Source organism: Ptychodera flava, chromosome 2 (genome assembly GCF_041260155.1).
Source record: "Ptychodera flava strain L36383 chromosome 2, AS_Pfla_20210202, whole genome shotgun sequence".
Taxonomy (NCBI): Eukaryota; Metazoa; Hemichordata; class Enteropneusta; family Ptychoderidae; genus Ptychodera; species Ptychodera flava.
This window is the reverse complement of record NC_091929.1, coordinates 42,822,210-42,844,077: the sequence shown is the minus strand read 5'-3', so window position 1 is coordinate 42,844,077 and position 21,868 is coordinate 42,822,210. Positions and strand designations below refer to the sequence as shown.

Sequence of the window (21,868 nt, the reverse complement as noted above, 5' to 3'; positions counted from 1 at the left end):
AAGTCAAAATCACACACGCATATAGACACACACAGACACACAATTATAAGACCATGGATATGCTACAACTCACCTTGGTTTCAAGTATGAAAACTAAACATCTGTGTCATATATATGCTGACGTATACGGCAGTACATATGCTGGAAATCTTTAACGACGCATTTTAATAGTCGTAACACAGACAAAGTATTCGTTGTCTGTATTATGTTGGTTGACTCTATTCATTATGCAAGTTAAGATTAGTATGAAGTCCTTAGGCTTTCAGCTCGCGTTACGCTGGCCAGAGCTTTCTGGTTGATTATCCATGTATTGTACGATGTCGAGACGAATAAAAAACAGTGTAATAACTCGGGCAGTGGAAACTTGCATGTGTTCAGGTAGTTAGCGCCTCGAAACTGAAAGACTTATTAACTTATGCCAAAACTATCATCGAGGAATCTTTCATGCATACTCTTACCAAATCAAGAATAAAAATCAGGAGGCAATTTTGTTACTTGAGAAACAAATTACCAAACATTTACTAATATTAGAAATTCAAAATGGCCGCCATCCCTGTGTTAACTCTATGGCGAAAAATAAATTTTCAATTTTCGAAAAAAGTAAGACGGTGAAAGTTTTTCTTTCTCCAAGAGCTTTAAAATGGGTCCCACAAGTGGTAGACCAGAAAGGAATCGTAAAAATTTGAGATTCCTATTATCTGTCCCCGAAGCGAATTCTGCCTTTTTTTCTTGAATTTGATAAATGAGGTAAAGTGTCAGACAAATGGCAGGTGAATGGTTGTCCATGGCTGTCCTGTATGTGTGGAAACCGATCCGCTATGAGAGGATTTTCTCAATTTTGAATCACCACTGAAGATGGCACCTTCAGGGTTACAGCCACATTTCTGCAGCATATAACAATATTTTGTAACAAATGTTTTTAGTAATGTTTGCATACAATGGATCGAGGCGATTTTCCATTTTGGGACTGCTTCAAGGCGACATAGGATGACGTCATACTGTATAAAATGACTGATGAGTTTATAAAATGATGGATGGCTAAAATGTCTGATCGTTTAGTTGCAAGAAAGCTGAAAAAGCAGCGTGTAAAGCGAAATGAACTTCAACCGAATACAAACTGTTAGGTCACTGCAGCAAGTAGCATTTCACAGCGCTGTACCCGATGTCCGAGTTAGATCAAATTCATCGGCAAAAGTGAATTCGAATGACGTCGTTCTTGGTCACAATGAGAAAAGATACGAATTTTGAAAGAAACTTGTGCACTATATAAAGACGTTAAAAGCAAAACTAATCAATGTTGGCTCTGAGCCATCTTTTACGGAATCAGGGAAAATCTCTTGCTAACGAGTTATTTGAGTAATTTTAGAACGAAAAGGTCGTAAAACCACTCGATATCCACACATCAGACTCCTTCACACAGGCTAATGAACATGCCCACCTCCTCTTGGCGCCTGTGAAGTACGCCATGATTGGCCGGCAGTTGTGAAACAACAACGGGTTCATTCTATGCGGCAGGGAAATGTCACGCGTTTTGTCGACTATCACGACATCGACGGGCGCAACCGACGTGGAATTTTCATGAAAATAAAATTGTGTGTTTGCGCCCTCCGAATTTCCCAAAACCTGACAGCCACCTTCGAATGACAAACAAAGCTCGTCATTAACCCTTTGAATGCTATAATTTTTCCCACCAAAATTTTAGTGCGAAATTTACTAATTTTTATGAATTTTTCTGTGGTTTTTTGATAATTTTGGACCAAATATACATCATATTTCATTGGCTACAGATTTTTATCAAAATTTCGGCAAAAATCTGGGAAAAATGACTCTGGTATATTTTATGAAGGTGACTAAAATTGACTTAGGCGCTCAAAGGGTTAAATGAGCTATATATAGTAACCCACGTTTAAATGTTTCTGCACAGCCCACGGTCATATTCGTAGGTATGGGCATTGTTTCGATACCCACACATTAAATTTTGATGTCCTTTCCAGTACTTTCCAGCTACTAGAGCTTTCATTGATAAACCAGCAGCAATTTTGGAAATACAGTCCCTTGATTAGGCCTGGCAAGTACAAGATTAGCTATATTTAGATTGATGATAATTTATGGAGAAGCGGGCAACAGCGACGACGAAAAGTTGCATACCTTTGAGCGTGATGTAGCCCATCAGAACATTTGACAAGAACAAGACGATTATTGGCGAAGGAGCAGGGATTATTTTTCAACTTGAATTCAACCTCAACTATCAAAAAGCAAATTGCAAATGATATTGATGATTCAATATAAAACATTATGGTCAAAATTTGGAGATTTTTTGAGTCTTCAGCATAAATATGTTTAGTTTAGACAACACGCACTGGATAAGGCCTAAGCTTATACAGTTTGGCAGACGAACACACATTCAACAGTGTTTGCGCGTAAAGCTGATTCGGTAGCGCATTGATTTTTTTTATCTCGATTTTAAGATCAGACACAAACCCTTCGCGTCGAAGAAAAATAAATAGAATTGACGGTAGCAAACGTATTGACTCACCCTCCAAACAGGTGTGTTGGTACCATGAAAGGGGATAGTGTCGATATTAATAGATTAAATTTCATATTAAGAGAGTCAAAGAGTGTTTTACATTATTTTTTCTGTTCTGAATTGAATCGATGCCATATCGCAATTTGCTGATTCAAGGATAAAAACGATAAAGTGGGAAAAGTGGATGTTACGTCATAGACATTCGATATGTTAGTAATTTATGAATCGAGCAACAACTATAATATAATTTCTATCTGAAATTACACTACAATTGTCAAAAATATCTAAATTATGCTTGTTAAAAGAATTTTAACAGAGTTTGATTCTCGATACAAATGATAATTTTAGTTCGCCCTGGAGAAATTGGTCTAAGAAGAAGTTTGCGACGCAGAGCTATTGGGGACTATAAAAATTAATATCTACGCTGCGATGAAAATGAACAACTTTATACATTATACACTATCTCAAAATTGCCGTCTACATATGCTCTCTAGGAAGCTGGAATCTTCTGCAAAGACTTTCGTACATCTCCATTCAAAAAGAATACTGAGGAGCAAGAGCAAAGATATTTTATGTTTTTCTGGACTCTTACAAGTTTTCTAATCAAGCACATTTGGTTGGGAGACAGCACTTGAGAACAATATTCGAGATGGCTTTTGATGAGAGAGGCGTATATTTTAATGCTTTTGGCACTTTTAAATATTTTTTTACAATTCATTCACAAGATACGTAGGCTTCATTTGTGAAAGAGAAACATGTTTTCAGTAGAATGTTACATCTTGGATGGTTATTTTATGAAAGGTAGATTAACTCTCGCGATGTGGGTTCGATAGAAATTTTTAAACCGAACTGTTGACTTAAAAACATGCCTGACGAAGTCTCTTATCTGACAAACCCGCATCTTTTCCAATTCATAGCGAATTTCATCAACCAAGGTTTTGCCATCTAACTTTACGTAACCAGGTACCAGTAAAAATGGGTAAATTTGCAATGCAAGCTTTGAAATAATTTGATATTGGTTTCCAGATATACTAAATTGTCCGTGTTGATTTCAAGTAAAAAAATTCATCATGAAATCAACATTTTTTTCCTGCTTCACAAACATCCTTCGTTATCAGCACACAAGGTCAGTGACGTGTGCAAAATCTATATTGTCGAACCTGTAACCTGTTTACAGATATTGCAAAGTGATTGTGCAACTATCGAACGACGTCTCAACCTGTCTCCGAACCCTGTCTAAACCCTGTCTAAACTGAACCCTTTTCCCAGTCCCATTCTAATAGAACTCTGTTATATATATATATATATATATATATATATATATATATATATATATATATATATATATATATATATATATATATATATATTATATATATATATAAAGTAATGGACACTCATGTGGATAGTTAAGACAACGACAGGCGATAGTGTATCGATCGATGTTAAATTCAAATTAACTCTCATTCTAATTTTAAAAAAACACGTTTTTCTGTAGCATATGCTTAGAAGTTAATTTAATCAACGTCACGAGTGATAGAGCGGGTAGTATCGGAAATGAAGGCAGTAGTTTAATTTAGAATGTCATTTTATCATGCTGGAATTACGTTAACACTCGGAAATTTTAAAAAATAATTCCCGTCAGCCTGAAGGTATAATTTGTATCCGAAGAAAGATATCTCTGTAATGTCTAACGTTTAATTAAGTTTCAATAGAGCCGTGTTGATCTTGATTGATACCAATATCGTTGAGGGTAGCGCACGGTTGATCAATTGTTTGTAACTCTTATCTTTTTTAACATTTCTTCTTAGCAATTGTTCGTTATTCACATCGCACAGGACGATACTCAATTCTATATTCCATTTCATCAAATCGACCATATGTTCATTTGCATGTTGTTTACGAACAAATACAGCGCGAGATGTAATGTGTTAATTTGGTACAAAGTAAGCACAAAAGACTTATTTTAGTTCATCCATATTCCCATATCCCCCCCCCTCTCTCTCTCTCTCTCTCTCTCTCTCTCTCTCTCTCTCTCTCTCTCTCTCTCTGTCTCTCTGTCTCTCTCTCTCTCTCTCTCTCTCTCTCTCTCTCTCTCTCTCTCTCTCTCTCTCTCTCTCTCTCTCTCTCTCTCACACACACTCTCTCTCCTTATTGTTATAGTTCTGAACATAGCTCAAGTAAATTTTCTGGTATGCATGTATGTATGTATGTATGCATGCATGTATGGATGAATGGATGGATGGATACAACGACCAATGTAAACACCGTATCAAGGTACGTTGGCGACTGAAGAAAGTTAAAACATATTTGTCTTAATGCACACCGTAAAGTTTAAAGGTCGCAGCTAGTTTGACGTGGTGAATCTCGATATCGTGCGTGAAATTCATTGTTTGTAGACCAGAAAGTCACACAGGCGCAGTTCTGACCACCGCCTCCCTTTTAAGCTGCCGCCCTCTGTCTTTATCGATGTTGGTGACAACCTACACGTAATAGGCCAAACCCCGGAATTCGAATCGACCATGGTATACATGCAGGATTCGGGGCACAATTTTTTTTTCGCCGAGGTCTCCGCTACGTATGAAACTTTGAAATTATGATCCGCTACCTCCGCTACCCTTCGCTACCCAAAATCTCATTTGCATAAATGAATCGTGCCTCATATCGTGCAATAATTGACCATGTACAAACAAAGCCATGTGCGCAAACGCGCTTAGACGTACGTGTATTTCCATACGCGTTAGTACACATGTGGGCTTGTTTGTACCGGCATCATGAAATTATCTGGGCGTACCGAGTCTGTAGAACGCATCGCGTCCTTTTTATTCCGGAGTAGAACCATTAGTGCCGACTCTTGTCGCTCTCGGGTTTTCTCACCGTCGACGAGACTTCGCTTGTCGCACGAGGTTTTGGCGCGCAGACTTCAAGACATACGGTGAAAAAGCGTACTTCGTAGCCTCGACGCTACGGCTGTCATTTGGAATGTGGAAGTCACTATTTTTATATCGGCAGTTGAAGACAAATCATTTGGAGCCATCCATGGTTAGTTGCTGTTCATGCAAATGTTTAGCACCTGTTTACACCTTGTCGAAAATAGCCATGATTAGCTTATAGTTTTACGGAACCAACGTTGCATGAAAATGCAGAAAACACTTGCTCGCTCCAGCCCCCCCCCCCCCCCAACCCCCCCCCCCCCCCGAAACTCAGACAAGGTAAGCACGCCCGTCAACCAAAACGGTCAAATGCAATCGGTCGCCTCTGGTCGTTAATGCTGCATAAGGAATAAACCATAAAATGTTGGGAGGGAATCAAAATTTGAAAAATGTGTCAGCAGAGTGCAATATTTAAAACATTTCAATTCTTTAAAAAAATGCAATATTCATATAACCGGAAATTGAGAAGGCGTTGAATATTTTAGGAGAAGTATACACGATCTGCCTACTCCAAAATATTGTGTTCAATAATGTCTTGCATATCCTAAGTTTGACCACCCGAGCCCCCCCCCCCCGAACTTTCTAATGGTACATTCCTGATGTGATGCATGGTATTAACTACAAAGAGACATTGTATCGTTTTAACCACTTTTATTCCTTCACCTGTTTCTTTCCATCTAAAGTCTTGAAAAAGTTGAAATTATACATCGGATTGTGACCAAAAAGGGGCATTCTTGATATTACAAAGGCACGATACGTTCGTGCGATATTTTTAACAATGATATGTCTACTTGCAAATCGATTAAAATCGATTAATGGAACATGACCGACGAAAGACCCTGATTCGACCTTCAATGTTGACCTCTACTGTTGTTCGGTGGTTGGGTCAAAAAGGCAGCTATGCACCTTACAAGGTACACCATCCACTTGACCACCAGCCGTCGGTGAGGGCGGGGTCACATCTAGGGTCATCAGGTGGAAAGTCAGTCCAGGCAGTCTCTCTGTGCTTGTCGAGCTCTTCGCTAAGCATCTTGACGACGTCGGGGTAAAGGTCAGCAACGTTGTTCATTTCCATGGGATCCTCTGCAGAAACAAACAGAAACGACGAGGTCATTAAAGGGATACAGTCGTCGGAACTTGGCTCAAAGGTCGTACGGGACCCATACAATGTAAACACTGTATCCAAGGTACGATGGTGATTGATGAAAGTTAAAACATGTCTGTCATAATCTTCATCGTATAATTTAAATCTTGCAGCTATGATGATGAGGTGCATCTAGATATCGTGCACGAAATACACTATTTGTAAACAAGAAACTCGCTCAGGCGCAGTTCCGACGACTGTCTCCCTTTAAACATGTCATTGAACAGTGTAAATTCTTTCTGGTAATGTAAGTTTTTGCCTATCGTTCACGTCCAATAAAGAAAAGCAACTGTATCAGGGATGGACCATTTGATATTCTGGGGTTGAAGATTGATGAGGTAGCATTATTTTTTTACCTGATCCATTGTACATTATTTTTCCATTCTCCCACTTTTTTGTGTGTCAAGCCTTCTCAGGCTGATTTTTGACATCTGCTCGGAATATTTTTTTCCCGAAAATCTTCCAGACCCCCAGGATATCAAATGGTCCACCCCTTAGCTAAAGAATACCCTTCGTTCGCAAATATGTAGTTTAAGGGTTTTTTGATGCTTCTGTTCAAATGATTATATAGGACCAAAGGTAACCGATGCGTAGGTAACGCTAATCACAACCCGTCGGACCACGGTTTGGTGTACTGCTAACCAATCAGCTTGCACAATTCACGTTTATCATGTATAGATGACACAAAGCGATGTAACACCCACCTGCCATGTCGAATAGCCAAACTTTGGTGGTTGCTGGGTCTTGTGGCAGCTTTGGTCCATGTCCATGTTCACCGTGGTACGGAGTGTTATACCAGCTCACTGTTAGGAACAAACAAATCAGGAAACTTTTATGCTGTCTTCTAAACGGTGATGGAGAATCAATTTTCAATGTGTTACCATGGCACAGTTGGTGCAAATGGGCGCACAAAGGCCGAAGTGAAGACCAACTCGTATTCCAAAAATGTAGCGACTTTCCTTGCCGTGCGAGTGACTTGATTATCTACGGCATTTAAAGAGAGGGGTCGTCCCAACAGCGCTCAAAGTTCGAATGAGACTCATACATCCAAGGTAAACATGGTATCAAATGTAAGTTGGTGATTGATGAAAGTTAAAGACTTGTTTGTCATAATGTACATAGTAATCTATGTTGAAGTGATGCATCTAGACTACATATCGTGCATAAAATACATTGTTTGTAAACAAGAAAGTCGCACACGCGCAGTTCCGACGATCCCCTTCCTTTAACCCTTTGAGCGCCAAAGTCAATTTCTGTCGCCCTGATAAAATATAACCGATGAATTTTTGTTCAGATTTTACACTATTTTGATTAAAAACCGTAGCCTATGAAAAATGAGGTCTGTTTGGTCCAAAATTATCAAAAAAAAAAAAAAAAAAATACAGAAAAAATTACAAAAGTTGGTAAAATGTTGCACTGAAATTTTGGAGGGAAAAATTACAGCTCACAAAGGGTTAAAATGTCTCTTTTAGGTGTTTTCCTGAAAGCTATGCAAGTTGTATTTTCACTGCTTGATCCAGCAAACTGCCACGAATAGCTTCACTGTAATTGGGCGACAACCAAAAAATCAGCGATAAATAAAACTACTCACAGTGTTTTTCTGGATAACGGAAGGCTGGGTATCCTTCCATGTACTTCCATTTACCAGCTCTGTCGGAAAAAAAGAAACATGCGGAATTAACACTTATGGTGAGAATATCATAAAATCAAATTGCTCTTCTTTTTAACTGGCATCTTGTGGGTCAATATTTTAACTGAATGCGTAAAGTTTTTGCTAGTTCGTAAAGTTTTTGCTAGAATGTTGGTGATAAATGTGTTGGATTTACGTGAATATGGTTTGGCTTTCACGAAGACTTTTACATCAAAGTAGTATGTTCAACGAAGCGAGGGCGTACCTGAGGTCATCAAGAGGTCACAGAAAATGGCCGCCAGAAGCGTCGATAGCTTACCTCAGACCGGCACCAAATGACATGCCTGGGAATTCTTCGTCGATTGTGATAAGAAAACCATCTCTGTCACTCTGCACACCACGGGTAATTGTTGGCAGGGCACTGACACCATCTATATCAACTGTTCGAAAAAGACAGAAAAAGCACTGATGAAAACTTGATAGTTGAATTTGTTGTATGTACTCACAAATTTCTGGAAAAAAACGCACCTTTTCTGCCGTGTGCACCTTGTATAAAGCCGAAAGTCATCCACAAAACATTAATTCGAAATTTTCAGGTAGTAGTGTCAGATTTACACTCTTTTGTTTAAACTTTCTCTTTTCTCATTGACACCTTCCACCATTCTCTTACCAAATTTACCATGAATAAAAATCAAGGGTCACAGTACAAAGTTTGGTACTTGAGAAACGAATGACCTAACATTTACCGATGTCTGCAATTCAAAATGGCCGCCATCCCTCTATAGGGGAAAATAAAAAATCGATTTTCGAAAAACCATAACGTTGAATTTTTTTTTACTCCAAGAGCTTTAAAATAGTCCTAACAAGTGTTAGTTTAGAAAAGAATCGCAAACGTGTGAAAGTTTAAATTGAATATCTGTTCCAGAGGTGTATTCTGCCATCGATGTAGAAAATACACTTACAGTCAACTGTGCCGCCAGCTGCTTCAACGAATGTTGGGAAGACATCGACAGCATGGATCATCCTGCACAAGAAACGGTGGATAAAGTAAAATTACTGGTTTACTGATAAGTTGTTTTTTCAGCATCTGTTGATTATTTGTTCATTGCATACCTCACTACGATTATGCAATTAATATCGTGCAGTTTTTATTAAATGTTAAGGTAGAATGCGCCTCGGGGACAGATATTCGGACTCTCAAACTTTTACACTTCTTTTCTGATATATCCACTTGTTGGGGCTCATTTTAAATCTCTTGGTGTCAAAAACTTTTCACTGTCGTAGTTTTTCGAAAATGGAAAATTTTATTTTCCAATTAGAGTTAACATGGGAGTTGCGGCCATTTTGAATATCAGATATCGGTAAATCTTTGGTAATTTGTTTCTCTAGTGCAAAAACTTTCACGGTGATCCCCAGTTTTTATTCATGATTTTGAAATAGGGAAGTTGCAAGATTGCTTTAGGAAAATTTAAGTAAAATTTTAAGTCTTTCATTTTCGAGGCGCATACTACCTTAAGACGCAGTCCCTCCACCCACGTGGGTGAATGATTTCGTTTAGTTTACTCACTTCAGGTTTGTAAATAGTCTGAAAAAAGATGTTGAAATTCAATAGAAACTTACTCTCTGTTTACATATCCGGTCTTTTCGATTCCTTTGCCATAGGCCAGAGCGGCAGCCTTGATACCACCATCAAAGTAGCTGCCTTTGTTTCCACGGAGAGGGAAGTTGCTGGCTGCGTGCCTGACGTCACCACCATTCTGATGACGTAAAAGAAACATGTGATGAGTCCAGAGCAGATTGTAAAACGCCACGTTTACAGACACGTGGTTTACAAAGGGGCGTTTAAAGGTATACAGTCACCTGTAATCTATATATGCCCATATATGGTCAAAGGGGCGTTCCACGGCATTAAAAATGCCCATGTGAGGGCGCTGTTTGTAAAAAGCGGCCACCCACTTAAAATCTATGATTGGTTAGATTTTCTCTTTCCATGGTAACTGTGGCAAAATTGGAACAGGTGACAGTATATCTTTAAATGTATCGATGAAGCAAATCAGTTTGGAAAGATTAAATAAAGTGCAAGATTAACATTGACTTCTCGAAATTATTGAATTCTCATTTTGATAAAGTGACTTCATACTTACGTCAGAGTGGAAGAGCAGCAGGGTGTCATCCCACATACCGGCGTCCTCCATTGCAGCTCTTACACAGCCGATGATTTCATCCATGAAAGTGACCTGGCCTGTGAAAATGTCGAAGATTTATTAGTATAGTACATGAGATTCCGCAATTATCTAGAGTCGAGTAGAATTTGGAAGTTACGACCAGGCGAAAATTTTCTGGTAAGTTGCACAGAACAATCTCATCTCTTTCGCTTTATGTATTCATGAAATACAAAAATTACTTACCTGAGTAAATTCTACGATCTTCATTGGACACTCTGTCGTTGTACAATGCAGCGTATTCTTCTGGGACCTAAACAGATAAAATATAATATAATCTTAATGGATATATCGGTTGCTGCGAACATGAACACGTACGTGGTCCGCAAGTGATTGTTTTGTTATCGTTCTACAAACCAATCATCCTCTTTGGTCCCTTCTCCATCATCCCTGCGCAGTCACTTGTAGCTGCAAGTGTATTCTGCGCAGGCTGCATGCAGGGCGACGGACAATTTGTGGAATCTAGAACAGACATGGAGGCTATGTGCCTACGTGGACGGTTTGTGACATTCAATCGAACAAATATCGCACCACAAATACCCGTACAATGCGTGTCACCACTTAAAAATGTCGTTTGGTTTGATCCTTATCAAGTTTAACTAAATGAATGTTTTCAACCTGCCCTTGAAGACAGCTGATGCTCTATTGAGAGCCACATAACCAAGGCCGCTTTCATTTCCTTTACGAATCCATAGACTGTCTGTACAGTTTTTACTTACGGTGACTGGTGAATGAGGCAGCTGGAAGGCCAAGTACATGTACATTGGAGTTGAAGCATCGTGTTCTGCAACTATCTTGTTAAGTCTCTCCTTGAATAAAACCTGCGAGTGAATCAAGTGTAAAAAATCTCTATTTAAGGTGGTTCTTGCTTCATAATGTTTCTACGGTAGAAAATTGACAACATCTGCGAACTACACAACAACAAAAAATACTTGTTTTAATCACTTCTTGGTTTTATATGGTTTCATAAATTAATATGGTTTCATAAATCGAGAAATGAAACAATTTGATGCTTACGGAAGTGTAGACGCCATCAATGCCTTCGCCTTCGACCCTCTCGCCGTCATCACGGAAATCAAAACCGTTATATTTACCAGTACCATAGGGTCCTGAAATGCAAGACAAGAACAGAGAAGATTTGTTAGTTTTAACAATTACATCAAGATGCGACCAGATTCGTTTTTATCATGACTTTCTTGTAAATTATGTAAATACGCAAACAAACATAACGATAAGCTAAATTCATTGAAATCGGAAATTGTACAGTGAAATATGATCACAACTTTTTTTGTACGGGTTCGAACGCATAGTGTTGTTTCCCTTTGTTTTGCCATTTGAAATGTTTCAAATAATCCAGAGTTATTTTGACAAACTCACCTTTCTCTGAGGTACGATGGCTCCAATAGTCGACAGATCCGAGGTAGAAACCATAGAAATGATCAAATCCACGGTTGGTTGGGATGTAGGAATCGTTGCAGTAACCCAAATGCCACCTGGAATGCAATCAGAGGACGTTGTCAAATTTATCGTTCACGTTTTTGCTGAGAAACTGTGGTTTAAAGCGCGCCTCCAGCGTCAATGTAGTGGGTAATCGGTGATCACTTGCCCCACTACTTCGGTTCTGCGCGCTGAGATAAGAAGAGTAATGGCTATTCTAAGGCAAATAATAACCATTTTAGACTCATTATCCGGATAGATGGTGAAATATAAATTCAGAGTAAGACATGCTATCTTCATGTCTTAAGATTCTTATCGGTAATTATTGACGGAAAAACAGATTGTGACCGAAATAGAAAACACAAGTTGTGACAGCATTTGTTCTGTAGCCTTCCCCGTCATCAACGTTAACAACACTTCCGCTGCTCGCGAAACATTCGTTCGCATAGTAGTGCAATAAAGTGAGCAAATATTATTAACGGCAGGGGTGATGGAAGAGAAAATATTTCATCGACTTTTCTTTTTCGCGCCCCCAATCAAGTTATCAAAAACTTTCACAGCCGCTCCAGGAGCTTATGGCTTATGAGCGCAAAGTATACAAAAGCTATATACACATATGAAAAAAGCTATATATGCAAGATATACAAGGTATATACGTTTAATTATTTGCCTCGTATATCGAACGTTGCGCGCTCCGTAGGATTCAATGTTAACTTCTCGATGGCGTAGCGGGCCGCATACTCATCATTTGACTGCCAGTGAACCGGAACTATTTTTAATTTGACAACTTTGGGATTTATAAATGATCAAATTACATGTTTTACTAAAGAAATACTGTTTTTTACAAAATTACACATAACGACATTGATAATCCGCATAACGATGATTTAAATATATCAATGCGCCATTCGATGGTCAAAATCATGCTTTTTCTAAATAGATGTTTTTCTATCATGGAAGTAAAACATATGATTGTCATTTGTATCTAAACCTAAACAATTGGACTGAAATTTATGCGAGAGAGGCATGTAATAAAAACATTATAGCCCGAACATGGGACTATGTATCCTCTAAGCAAGAGACCATTTGCCCTCCTTACGACGGGCAAATGGTCACATACCCTCGGGACATAGTCCCTTGTTTGGGCGATAATATGTAATATGAAATATGAAACATACATAAAAATAATCCACAGTATATGTATCTGATTTCAAGCAAAAATCTACAAACAAGAGTACAAGATTTAAAGTGCATTTGTGTACAAGAAATTTGATCACTGAATTTCTCCAGGCTGAAAGTATTGTTTCACAGTGTATATGGTAGTCTGTGGTGCAAACTATGAACCATGTTGTCCCCATACAGAGCTGGATATATCTGTGCATTAATATGTTTGACAATTGATATGAAGGTACTTTACTAGAAATGGTGATGAGAAGTGAATATGTGAACAAGAAATTTGATTTTGAAATTTAAATCAAAATTGTCATTTTAGTATACATGGTTTTCTGTGGCATAATCTATAAATTTATTTTTCAATAAAAACTGGCAATATCATTCTGTGCATTTATTTATCTTTGAAAACTAATATGAACTTACTTCATCAGAATGTAGTGATGAAGAGGGCAATTGTGTACAAGAAATTTGATTTTGGAATTTCATCGAACAGTATCATTTCACTGTACACAATACTAGCTATAATTTTGCATTAACATATCTTTGAAACTGATATGATATGATATGATATTAATGTACTTCACTAAAATATGATGATTAGAAGGGCATTTGTATTCCAAAAATTTGATTTTTGAATTTAACCTAAAGATGGTATTTCACTTTAAACAGTAGTCTATGGCACAAACTATGCAAACTTGGTTTCCTTAAGTGCACTCGCATGTGAATTGATAATTTACTTCAAGTTAATCCTCTAGAACAACGTGATTAGAAGTGTGCAACAAAGATGATATTGAAATTTCATTTAAAAGATATCAGTATGTTATACATATAAGTCTACTAGGCCAACTAAAACTAGCTATACCTGTTAGAATATATCTATTTGCCTGAAGAGCTGTTTTCAACCCAATGTCTACCATTTTAGTACCCCCCATGATAGTTATCTATTGCTCTCAATGCTCATTTCCACACTCTGACAGTCAGCATTACAGTGTTCACAAGCACAAACTGTAAATGATCATCAGTCATTGAAACACAGCTGTTTCACTGGATAATCTCAGAAAACTTGTTTATGAAAGAATTTTCTGCCATTTTCAGAATGATTTGTTGGTATGAATCGCATTGATTGAAAAGTTGGAGGCCCCCGCCCAGCTTATACTTTGGAATTTTTAAGGCCCTCTTAAAATTTTCAAGGCTATATTGAACACTCCCATTATCTCCCTTACGCCCCCGCCGTAAGTAATGCTCGTTCCCTTAATTGTAGAACGTCGTGAAAGTAGTTCCAGGCATTACATGAAGCATGAAGTTGCGAATGGATACTTACTTGCCGATACCGTATGTGGTGTATCCTTGCGCTTGCAGCATGTCTGGCAAGGTGGTCAGCCATGTTGGTAGTCCATGAGGGAGATCTGGTTTGTACACCAAGTGCTGAAAGAATAATGAGAGAACAATTTTAGCTTGCGAACATTTTTTACAAAAGCTTCTCTCCGTGCTAAGGTCTTGCGGATTTGGCTGTTTGAGAGTAGGCCTGAGGGAAAATGCGTTGCGTCGCTTAAGCCGCAAACTTTCAGTCGATGTTACTTTGTGTAGTAAGGAACATCATAGAAGTGCAGTCTTAACCTTTTATTTTGAAGATAAGTATTGTGTGAAGATGGCTGCCCTTTGAAATGGAGAATATTGACTTTGAGTGGGTGATTTTAAAATGTCAAACTTTCAGCCACTTGTCCTTGATGTAATTCGGCTATCTTTAGCTCTCGTTATACCAATCAATAATTTTCACATAGTACGTCACGCGAAATGGTGCCGCGTACGCAGTAATAACGTGGCTGACGTTTAGCTGGTAAACATGGCCGACGTACAAGCCTAATGTACCACAATGGATGGTAATATGCTAACTTACAAGCTTGATTAAATATTTTATCTCTAGCAGTTTGAGCATCATTCACTAAAATAAATTTAGTTTTTACTCACTTGTACAGTGAATTATAAGAGAGGATAATAAGCTTGATGTGGTTTAATGGACTCACCTGCGATCCGATGTTTGCAGCGTAGTAACCGCTCATCAAACAGGAACGAGTTCTGAAATTTTTTCGGAAAATATTACTCTCTTAAGATGCGATACTTACACTGTTCAATTTGTAATGCACTTTTAAATTTCAACGTTAACTTGGACAATTTTACCTTTTCTTGCCGTTTTGTTAAATGTATACAATACATATACAAATGAACTTTTCTCTGCTATTATTATGACAATGAAACTCATGCAATTATCCGAAAACAGTTCAAATTATGCTTTGTTCATTATATTCATATGCCTATTTAAGGTAGAATGTGCCTCGAGGACAGATATTCAGACTACAATAATTCTTTGATCTACCGCTTGGTGGGGCTCATTCTAATTTTAAGCTCTTCACTTTCTTGAAAATCAAAAATGTTATTTTACTCCATAGAGATAACTCAGGGATGGCGGCTTTATGGAATTTCAAGTATCGGTAAATGTTATTTATTTCTCTAGTCCCAAAATTTTCACGGCGATCCCCGATTTTTATGCTGGATTTGTCAAGAAAATGGTTAAACTTTCCATTGAGCCTGAGGAAAGTTTGAGGAAAAAGTTTAAGTAATTCACTTTCGAGGTGAATACTACCTTAACCCTTTGAGCGCTGTAATTTTTCCCACCAAAATTTAAGTGCAACATTTTACCAAATTTTATGAATTTTTCTGGGATAATTTTGGACCAAATGGAAATCATATTTCCTTAGCTACGGTTCTTTATCAAAATTTTGGCAAAAATCTGAAAAAAATTGACTGAGGTATATTTTGTATAAAGCAACAAAAATTGACTTTGGCGCTAAAAGGGTTAACGATGTAACAGACTGACATTCATTGCTATGTGAAAGATGAAAAACAGACCAAATAGAGAAACGATAGTGGTTTTCTTTAACTCCCGAGATGAACACAATTATGATCGGAATACTTACGGGCTGCAAGATGTCTGTACATACATATTGTCCAAGATGACACCATTGTCAGCAAGATCTTGTAAGTTTGGTGTGATCATGTCAGCGTTATGCCAGCTGATATCGTCCCATCCTGACAATGATATAATTAATGATTAAAAATAAAATTTGGAAATTCAAAAAAATCTTTGATTGCATAGACTAGTTTTAGTTGCACTAGTTTCCTACAAAAAGATAAGATCTATGCAAACATTTCCATAAATTTTTCTCCCTTTTTAAAATCTAAACTATTCATCTTAGTGTTCACCAGATCAAATTCGCGCATACAAACAAGTTTGCTTTTGTAAAACCAGGGAAGATCGGCTAGACGTAAACATATACAAATCGGTAAAGTGTAGCTTGGAATGCAATTTTATTGAAAACTTGCCGTAAAAGACAATTAAGGAATGACTAAAATCTTACCGAGATCGTCAGCTACAATGTGAAGGATATGTGGCTTGTCGGCGGCTGGAATATAAAAAAAACCATGATAATATTACGATTTTTACAAGATACTATGAGAAGGTCTAAGAAAATTTCCTCTATGTCTCTTCTTTAACTTTTGCTCGAGCATTTTGTGCTTATGCTTAGCATTTGGCCATTGTCTTCGCAACAACCTTTCTGTGCGCTAGTCTCTGCCCGTTTAGCCCGTTCACCTATTGTCCTTTTCGTCTCTCTCTCTCTCTCTCTCTCTCTCTCTCTCTCTCTCTTCTCTCTCTCTTCTCTCTCTCCTCTCTCCTCTCTCTCTCTCTCTCTCTCTCTCTCTCTCTCTCTCTCCTCCTCTCTCTCTCTCTCTCTCTCTCTCTCTCTCTCTCTCTCTCTCTCTCTCACACCCGTACTGGCCCGTATCTGCAGCTACCTATGTATCGGCCTCAGCTGGCCTCCTCAAACGGCGAAAAAATGATCAAGTGGTACAAGTCGCTCAAAAAACACATAGCACAATATTAAACGTTCGTGCTTCCCCGAGGGACTGTCATAGCAATGCTATATATATACTGCCGTTTTGACCCCTTTTTCGTATTGTGTAGACTTTTGGCTTCTGTTCTTGACTCTAGCGTATCTTTACATCCCAAATAACCTCTAATTACTTATCCCTTTGAGGAAAATGTACAGCTTCGACGTATTGCGGAAAAATGTAGACTATTGACACCCCCTATTTAATGGGAAATTGCAGAGCTAGTGCTATGTAGTTGGAATTGTCCAGAGTACCCCTGTACTAGACCCGGGGCTCATATCACCGCAACCAGCCAGCGTTTGTTTCCACTTGACCATGACAACCCCTGTACCTATCCGTTAAAAGTAATTTTCAGAACTGTTCCTTATATGAAACAATTATATCTTTCGAGTAAAGTGTTTGCAATATTAAACATAGACACGGATAACTCACCAAATGCCATGCCGAACAAACCAAGGAGAAAGACAATCTTCATTCTTCCCAGAGGTTCAACTGTAAAAAATCGCGAAAAGAAAAAAAAATAAAACTCTTGTTCCGCACCGACAATGTTGCAGCAAGTAAAAACAGGGACATTATAGAGCACAAATGAGGGAAGTTTACGAAAAGAGGAATAAACAGATCAAGCAATACTTACGAGGTCAGTTCAATGTTCCACGTCTCTGCCACTTTCCGAATGTCTTCATCGCTGAGAAAGCATCCTTTATAAGACCCTCCACTCTAATTACATACGCAAATCATGGGTACATATTCATATTTATATTACGTATTAACATGAAAAATTGCTAAAAATGTAATTTCCTGATGCCCGCAACTTCGAAATTCCCAGTACACGTGGTGTGCTAATAAATTGCACACTCATACGTGTACATGTTGTTTATTTAGAAGTGAGAAATACTCTATCATGATTAGAAATTCAACACTCATTCTATCCCAGTGGACCATATGACGCTCAGTGATGAAAGACTAGTTCCTGTGATGGTTTGACAACATTTCTTGTGTAATCCCTCTCAAGTTTTATCAAAATACTTGGTATCAACTAGAAACTACTTCTTTTCTAGTATTCCATAGCAAACCATGGCTTGTTCGAGTCCTGCATGATACTTTTAATGGGCGAAAGTCAAACGAATATCGGTGTCACAGCAAATTTTATTCCTGCACGATAACAGTTCGTCATCACCAGAAGTTGACAGATTTTAGATGTCATGACATGTTGAAGTAAATACCCTTTCGTGTTGCCAGTGAAAGTCAGACCAAATTTTAAGAAATTTACAGTTGAAACGATCATTTTAAAGACCCAAAATAACCCTTAATTGTTCTTTTCTGTCAGTGATTAAACGCATAGTCAAGTATAACCAGCAGGTGTTATTGAGCGAACGTAAATAGACCGAAAAACTGTCAATAGGGAATAATTTTTGGAGAAGTTTATTAGAAAAATGTTGAAAATTTTGACAATATTCTTTTCAACAAAGCAAACGACTGGTAGTTTCGGTCAGTGGATGTCATCAGCCACGTCTTCAGATTAACACTTGGGATTATTTCACATTCTACTGGTAGGTTAATGTGCTTAGATTATATATTTTGCAGGTTCTTGTTTTATTCATTCCATCATCCAATTACACGAACTCCCAATTACAGGACGAGGCGCCCATAACCCTACTACCCAATGGAGCAATGAGGAGTAAAGTGCCTTGCTCAAGGACACAACGTGCACCGTGCTAGAGTCTCAAACTCACCATCCTCTGACAGTGAGTCCGTTACTCTGGACCTTCCGGGTCTCGAAGTCACCATCCTCCGATAGTGATGCCTGTAGCCTGACCACTGCCCAACAGTGACTCCCCGAATTCTATTGAGGCAGAGTAATGATATCAAAATTGCAGATTTTGAGCTAACTTTTATATCTGGTTGTTGGATTGCCTTTCAACCAGGGAACAGCAGGGACACGTAACAACCATTTTGCGTTCTGATTAAGCGCCAACACCTGAAGACCATTCTCTATCAACTGAATATTCAGTGTTGAAAATATTATCTTTTATTCAACAACAGACAGAACCAGGATTGTCGTATCGTACTTTATATTAAGCAAATTAAAGAGCTGTTCGTTAGAATTGCGTCCTCTATTTCTGCTGATTTTGCCATTCTTTTTCGAAAACGATTCGAAATCACCAGAACATTACTCTGCGTCAAGTCGATAAACAGCGCCCTTTTCAGTTTGTTTCATTGGAAAAGTTTGAAACAATTTCAGTGCTTGGTAGTGCCCACGGACACCGTCCGGGGGGACTTATAGGTTTGGTCATGTCCGTGCGTCCGTCCGTCCGTGCGTCCGTCCGTGCGTCCGTCCGTCCGTTCACGCAGATATCTCAGAGACGCCTGGAGCGATTTCGTTCAAACTTGGTACAAGGATAGTACCCTACCTCATACAGATGCACGTCGATTTGTTTCACAATGCGATCAAATTTGGCCGTGTTAGAGGACTTTTTAGTTTTCACCTCCATAGACTCCCATGTATAAGGCAGTCTCCATAGACTCCCATGTATAAGGCAGTCCATAGACTCCCATGTATAAGGCAGTCCAAGACTCCCATGTATAAGGCAGTCCATAGACTCCCATGTATAAGGCAGTCCATAGACTCCCATGTATAAGGCAGTCCATAGACTCCCATGTATAAGGCCAAGAAAAATAAAAATTTAGTTTCTCATCGTATTCATATTGCAAAAAGGCTGCAGTGACACAGTTTTTAGTCCCCACAGATAAAGTCCAGGGGCTCATAGATTGGGTCATGTCAGTCCGTGAGTCCATCCATGTGAGTCCATCCGTTCACGCAGATATCTCAGGCACTTTGACAAAATGTCACGTGACCTTGGTGACCTTTGACCTCGAATATACATATTTGTCCATAACTCAGTAACCACAAGTGCTAAACCTTTCATATATGGTATGATGGGACACCTTATGACGCCACATACTGTACCTCATTAATTATGCACATATCTAATTTTGAGCAAGCCAATAGAGCTAGAGGTCTGATTTTTGGTATATAGGGATAACTTAGCAATACAATTATTTTGAAAAAAATGTCACGTGACCTCAATGACCTTTGACCTCAAATATACATATTTGTCCAAAACTCAGTAACCACAAGTGCTACACCCTTCATATTTGGTATGATGGGACACCTTATGACGCCACATATTGAACCTCATTAATTATGCGCATATCTAATTTTGAGCGAGCCAATAGAGCTAGAGGTCTGATTTTTGGTATATAGGGATAACTTAGCAATACAATTTTTTTGACAAAATGTCATGTGACCTCGGTGACCTTTGACCTCAAATACACATATTTGTCCATAACTCAGTAACCACAAGTGCTACACCCTTCATATTTGGTATGATGGGACACCTTATGACGCCACATATTGTACCTCATTAATTATGTGCATATCTAATTTTGAGCAAGCCAATAGAGGTAAATGTATGATTTTTAGTATATAGGGATAGACTATAGGATAGAAATTTTTTGACAAAATGTCATGTGACCTTGATAACCTTTTACCTAAAATACACGATTATGTCAATAATAAGTAACCATAAGTGCTATGTCCTTTATATTTAGTAGGATTGGAGACCTTATGACAACACATGCTTTACCTCGTTAATTATGCCCATATATAATTGTGGGCAAGCCAATAGAGCTAGAGGTCTGAATTTTGGCATATATGGATTAATTAGCAATACAATGGTTTTTTTTTCAAAATGTCACATGACCTTGATGACCTTTGACCTTGAATATACATATATATACATAACTCAGTAACCACAAGTTCTTTACGCTTCAATTTTGATAGGATAATAGACCTTAAGATGTCACATCTTGTACCTCATTTATTATGCACATATGTATTTCTTGGCTGGCCAATACAGCTAGAGGTCTGATCTTTTTTTCCCGATTTAGAACCATAACTTAGACATGCCTCTTGTTTCAAATTGGGAACAATGACATAGACCTATGTGTTCATAGATCTGAACATATACACTCCAGTGATACTTCTTAATGACCTCATTTCCCTGCCCCATCAAGACTAATACTCCTATTACAAGTGGGGATTATGTCATTGTCAGTGCTTTTTTAACTTTATACTGAACCAATCATCCAATAGGCGACAGTAAAATTACAGGATATTTACTTACTGCGCATTCATGAATTAATGGGTATAGTGCCTTACTCATATGAAATATGAGCAACGGTTACAGGCTTTGAATTTGCTAAGTCTGAAAAGTCACAGAGAGAGAGAGAGAGAGAGAGAGAGAGAGAGAGAGAGAGAGAGAGAGAGAGAGAGAGAGGAGAGAGAGAGAGAGAGAGAGAAGAGAGAGAGAGAGAGAGAGAGAGAGAGAGAGAGAGAGAGAGAGAGAGAGAGAGAGAGAGAGAGAGAGAGAGAGAGAGAGAGAGAGAGAGAGAGAGAGAGAGAGAGAGAGAGAGAGATGCGACATGATCGAGGTTTTTAAAATTGTTAACTACATGGACCACTGTTATGTCTCTCTTGAATTCAATACATCGTCAAGGAGCAGAGGCCACGCTTTCAAATTGTCATAACCAGCAACAAGACAGGACATCAGGAAATACTAATTTGCACCGAGGGTCGTCAACTTGTGGAATAGTTTGCCAAACAGGGTGGTCAACGCTAGCAGTGTGAACGCTTTCAAGAACATGTATGATCGGTACCAACTCATTTGAAACCTTGGACCAAGAGGGATGAGTCATTATCCGACAGGATAGCTATTCCCTTATTGAACTGAATTCAACTGAACTTACTCAAAACGTCATGTTTTAGTCAGTAACTCGTCATTCTCTGAGAAT

The 21,868-nt window shown here is 38.4% G+C and overlaps 1 protein-coding gene across 1 annotated transcript; it reads right to left on the bottom strand.

Annotated features, from left to right (window-relative positions):
* Positions 1 to 6,091: 6,091 nt before the first annotated feature.
* LOC139121468 (arylsulfatase B-like) lies at positions 6,092 to 17,798 on the bottom strand. The gene is made up of 17 exons (XM_070686372.1): positions 17,649 to 17,798; positions 17,447 to 17,506; positions 16,483 to 16,527; positions 16,042 to 16,153; positions 15,091 to 15,142; positions 14,388 to 14,491; positions 11,834 to 11,949; positions 11,474 to 11,565; positions 11,176 to 11,277; positions 10,643 to 10,709; positions 10,379 to 10,476; positions 9,855 to 9,991; positions 9,197 to 9,258; positions 8,554 to 8,674; positions 8,196 to 8,254; positions 7,309 to 7,407; positions 6,092 to 6,543 (listed from the first exon to the last, which is right to left on the bottom strand). Exons 2-17 carry the CDS (start codon positions 17,487 to 17,489, stop codon positions 6,368 to 6,370), a joined length of 1,485 nt encoding a protein of 494 aa, XP_070542473.1. The 5' UTR covers positions 17,490 to 17,506; positions 17,649 to 17,798; the 3' UTR covers positions 6,092 to 6,367.
* Positions 17,799 to 21,868: the final 4,070 nt, after the last annotated feature.

Bases quoted from the DNA above. Each gene is read 5' to 3' on its own strand.
- LOC139121468 (XM_070686372.1), bottom strand. From the start codon at position 17,489: ATGAAGATTGTCTTTCTCCTTGGTTTGTTCGGCATGGCATTTG. The intron at 11,566-11,833 runs GTGAGTTTGTCA...CTTGCATTTCAG, and splicing joins CCATCGTACCTCAGAGAAAG to GACCCTATGGTACTGGTAAA. The intron at 7,408-8,195 runs GTGAGTAGTTTT...TGTTCCTAACAG, and splicing joins CCGTTATCCAGAAAAACACT to TGAGCTGGTATAACACTCCG.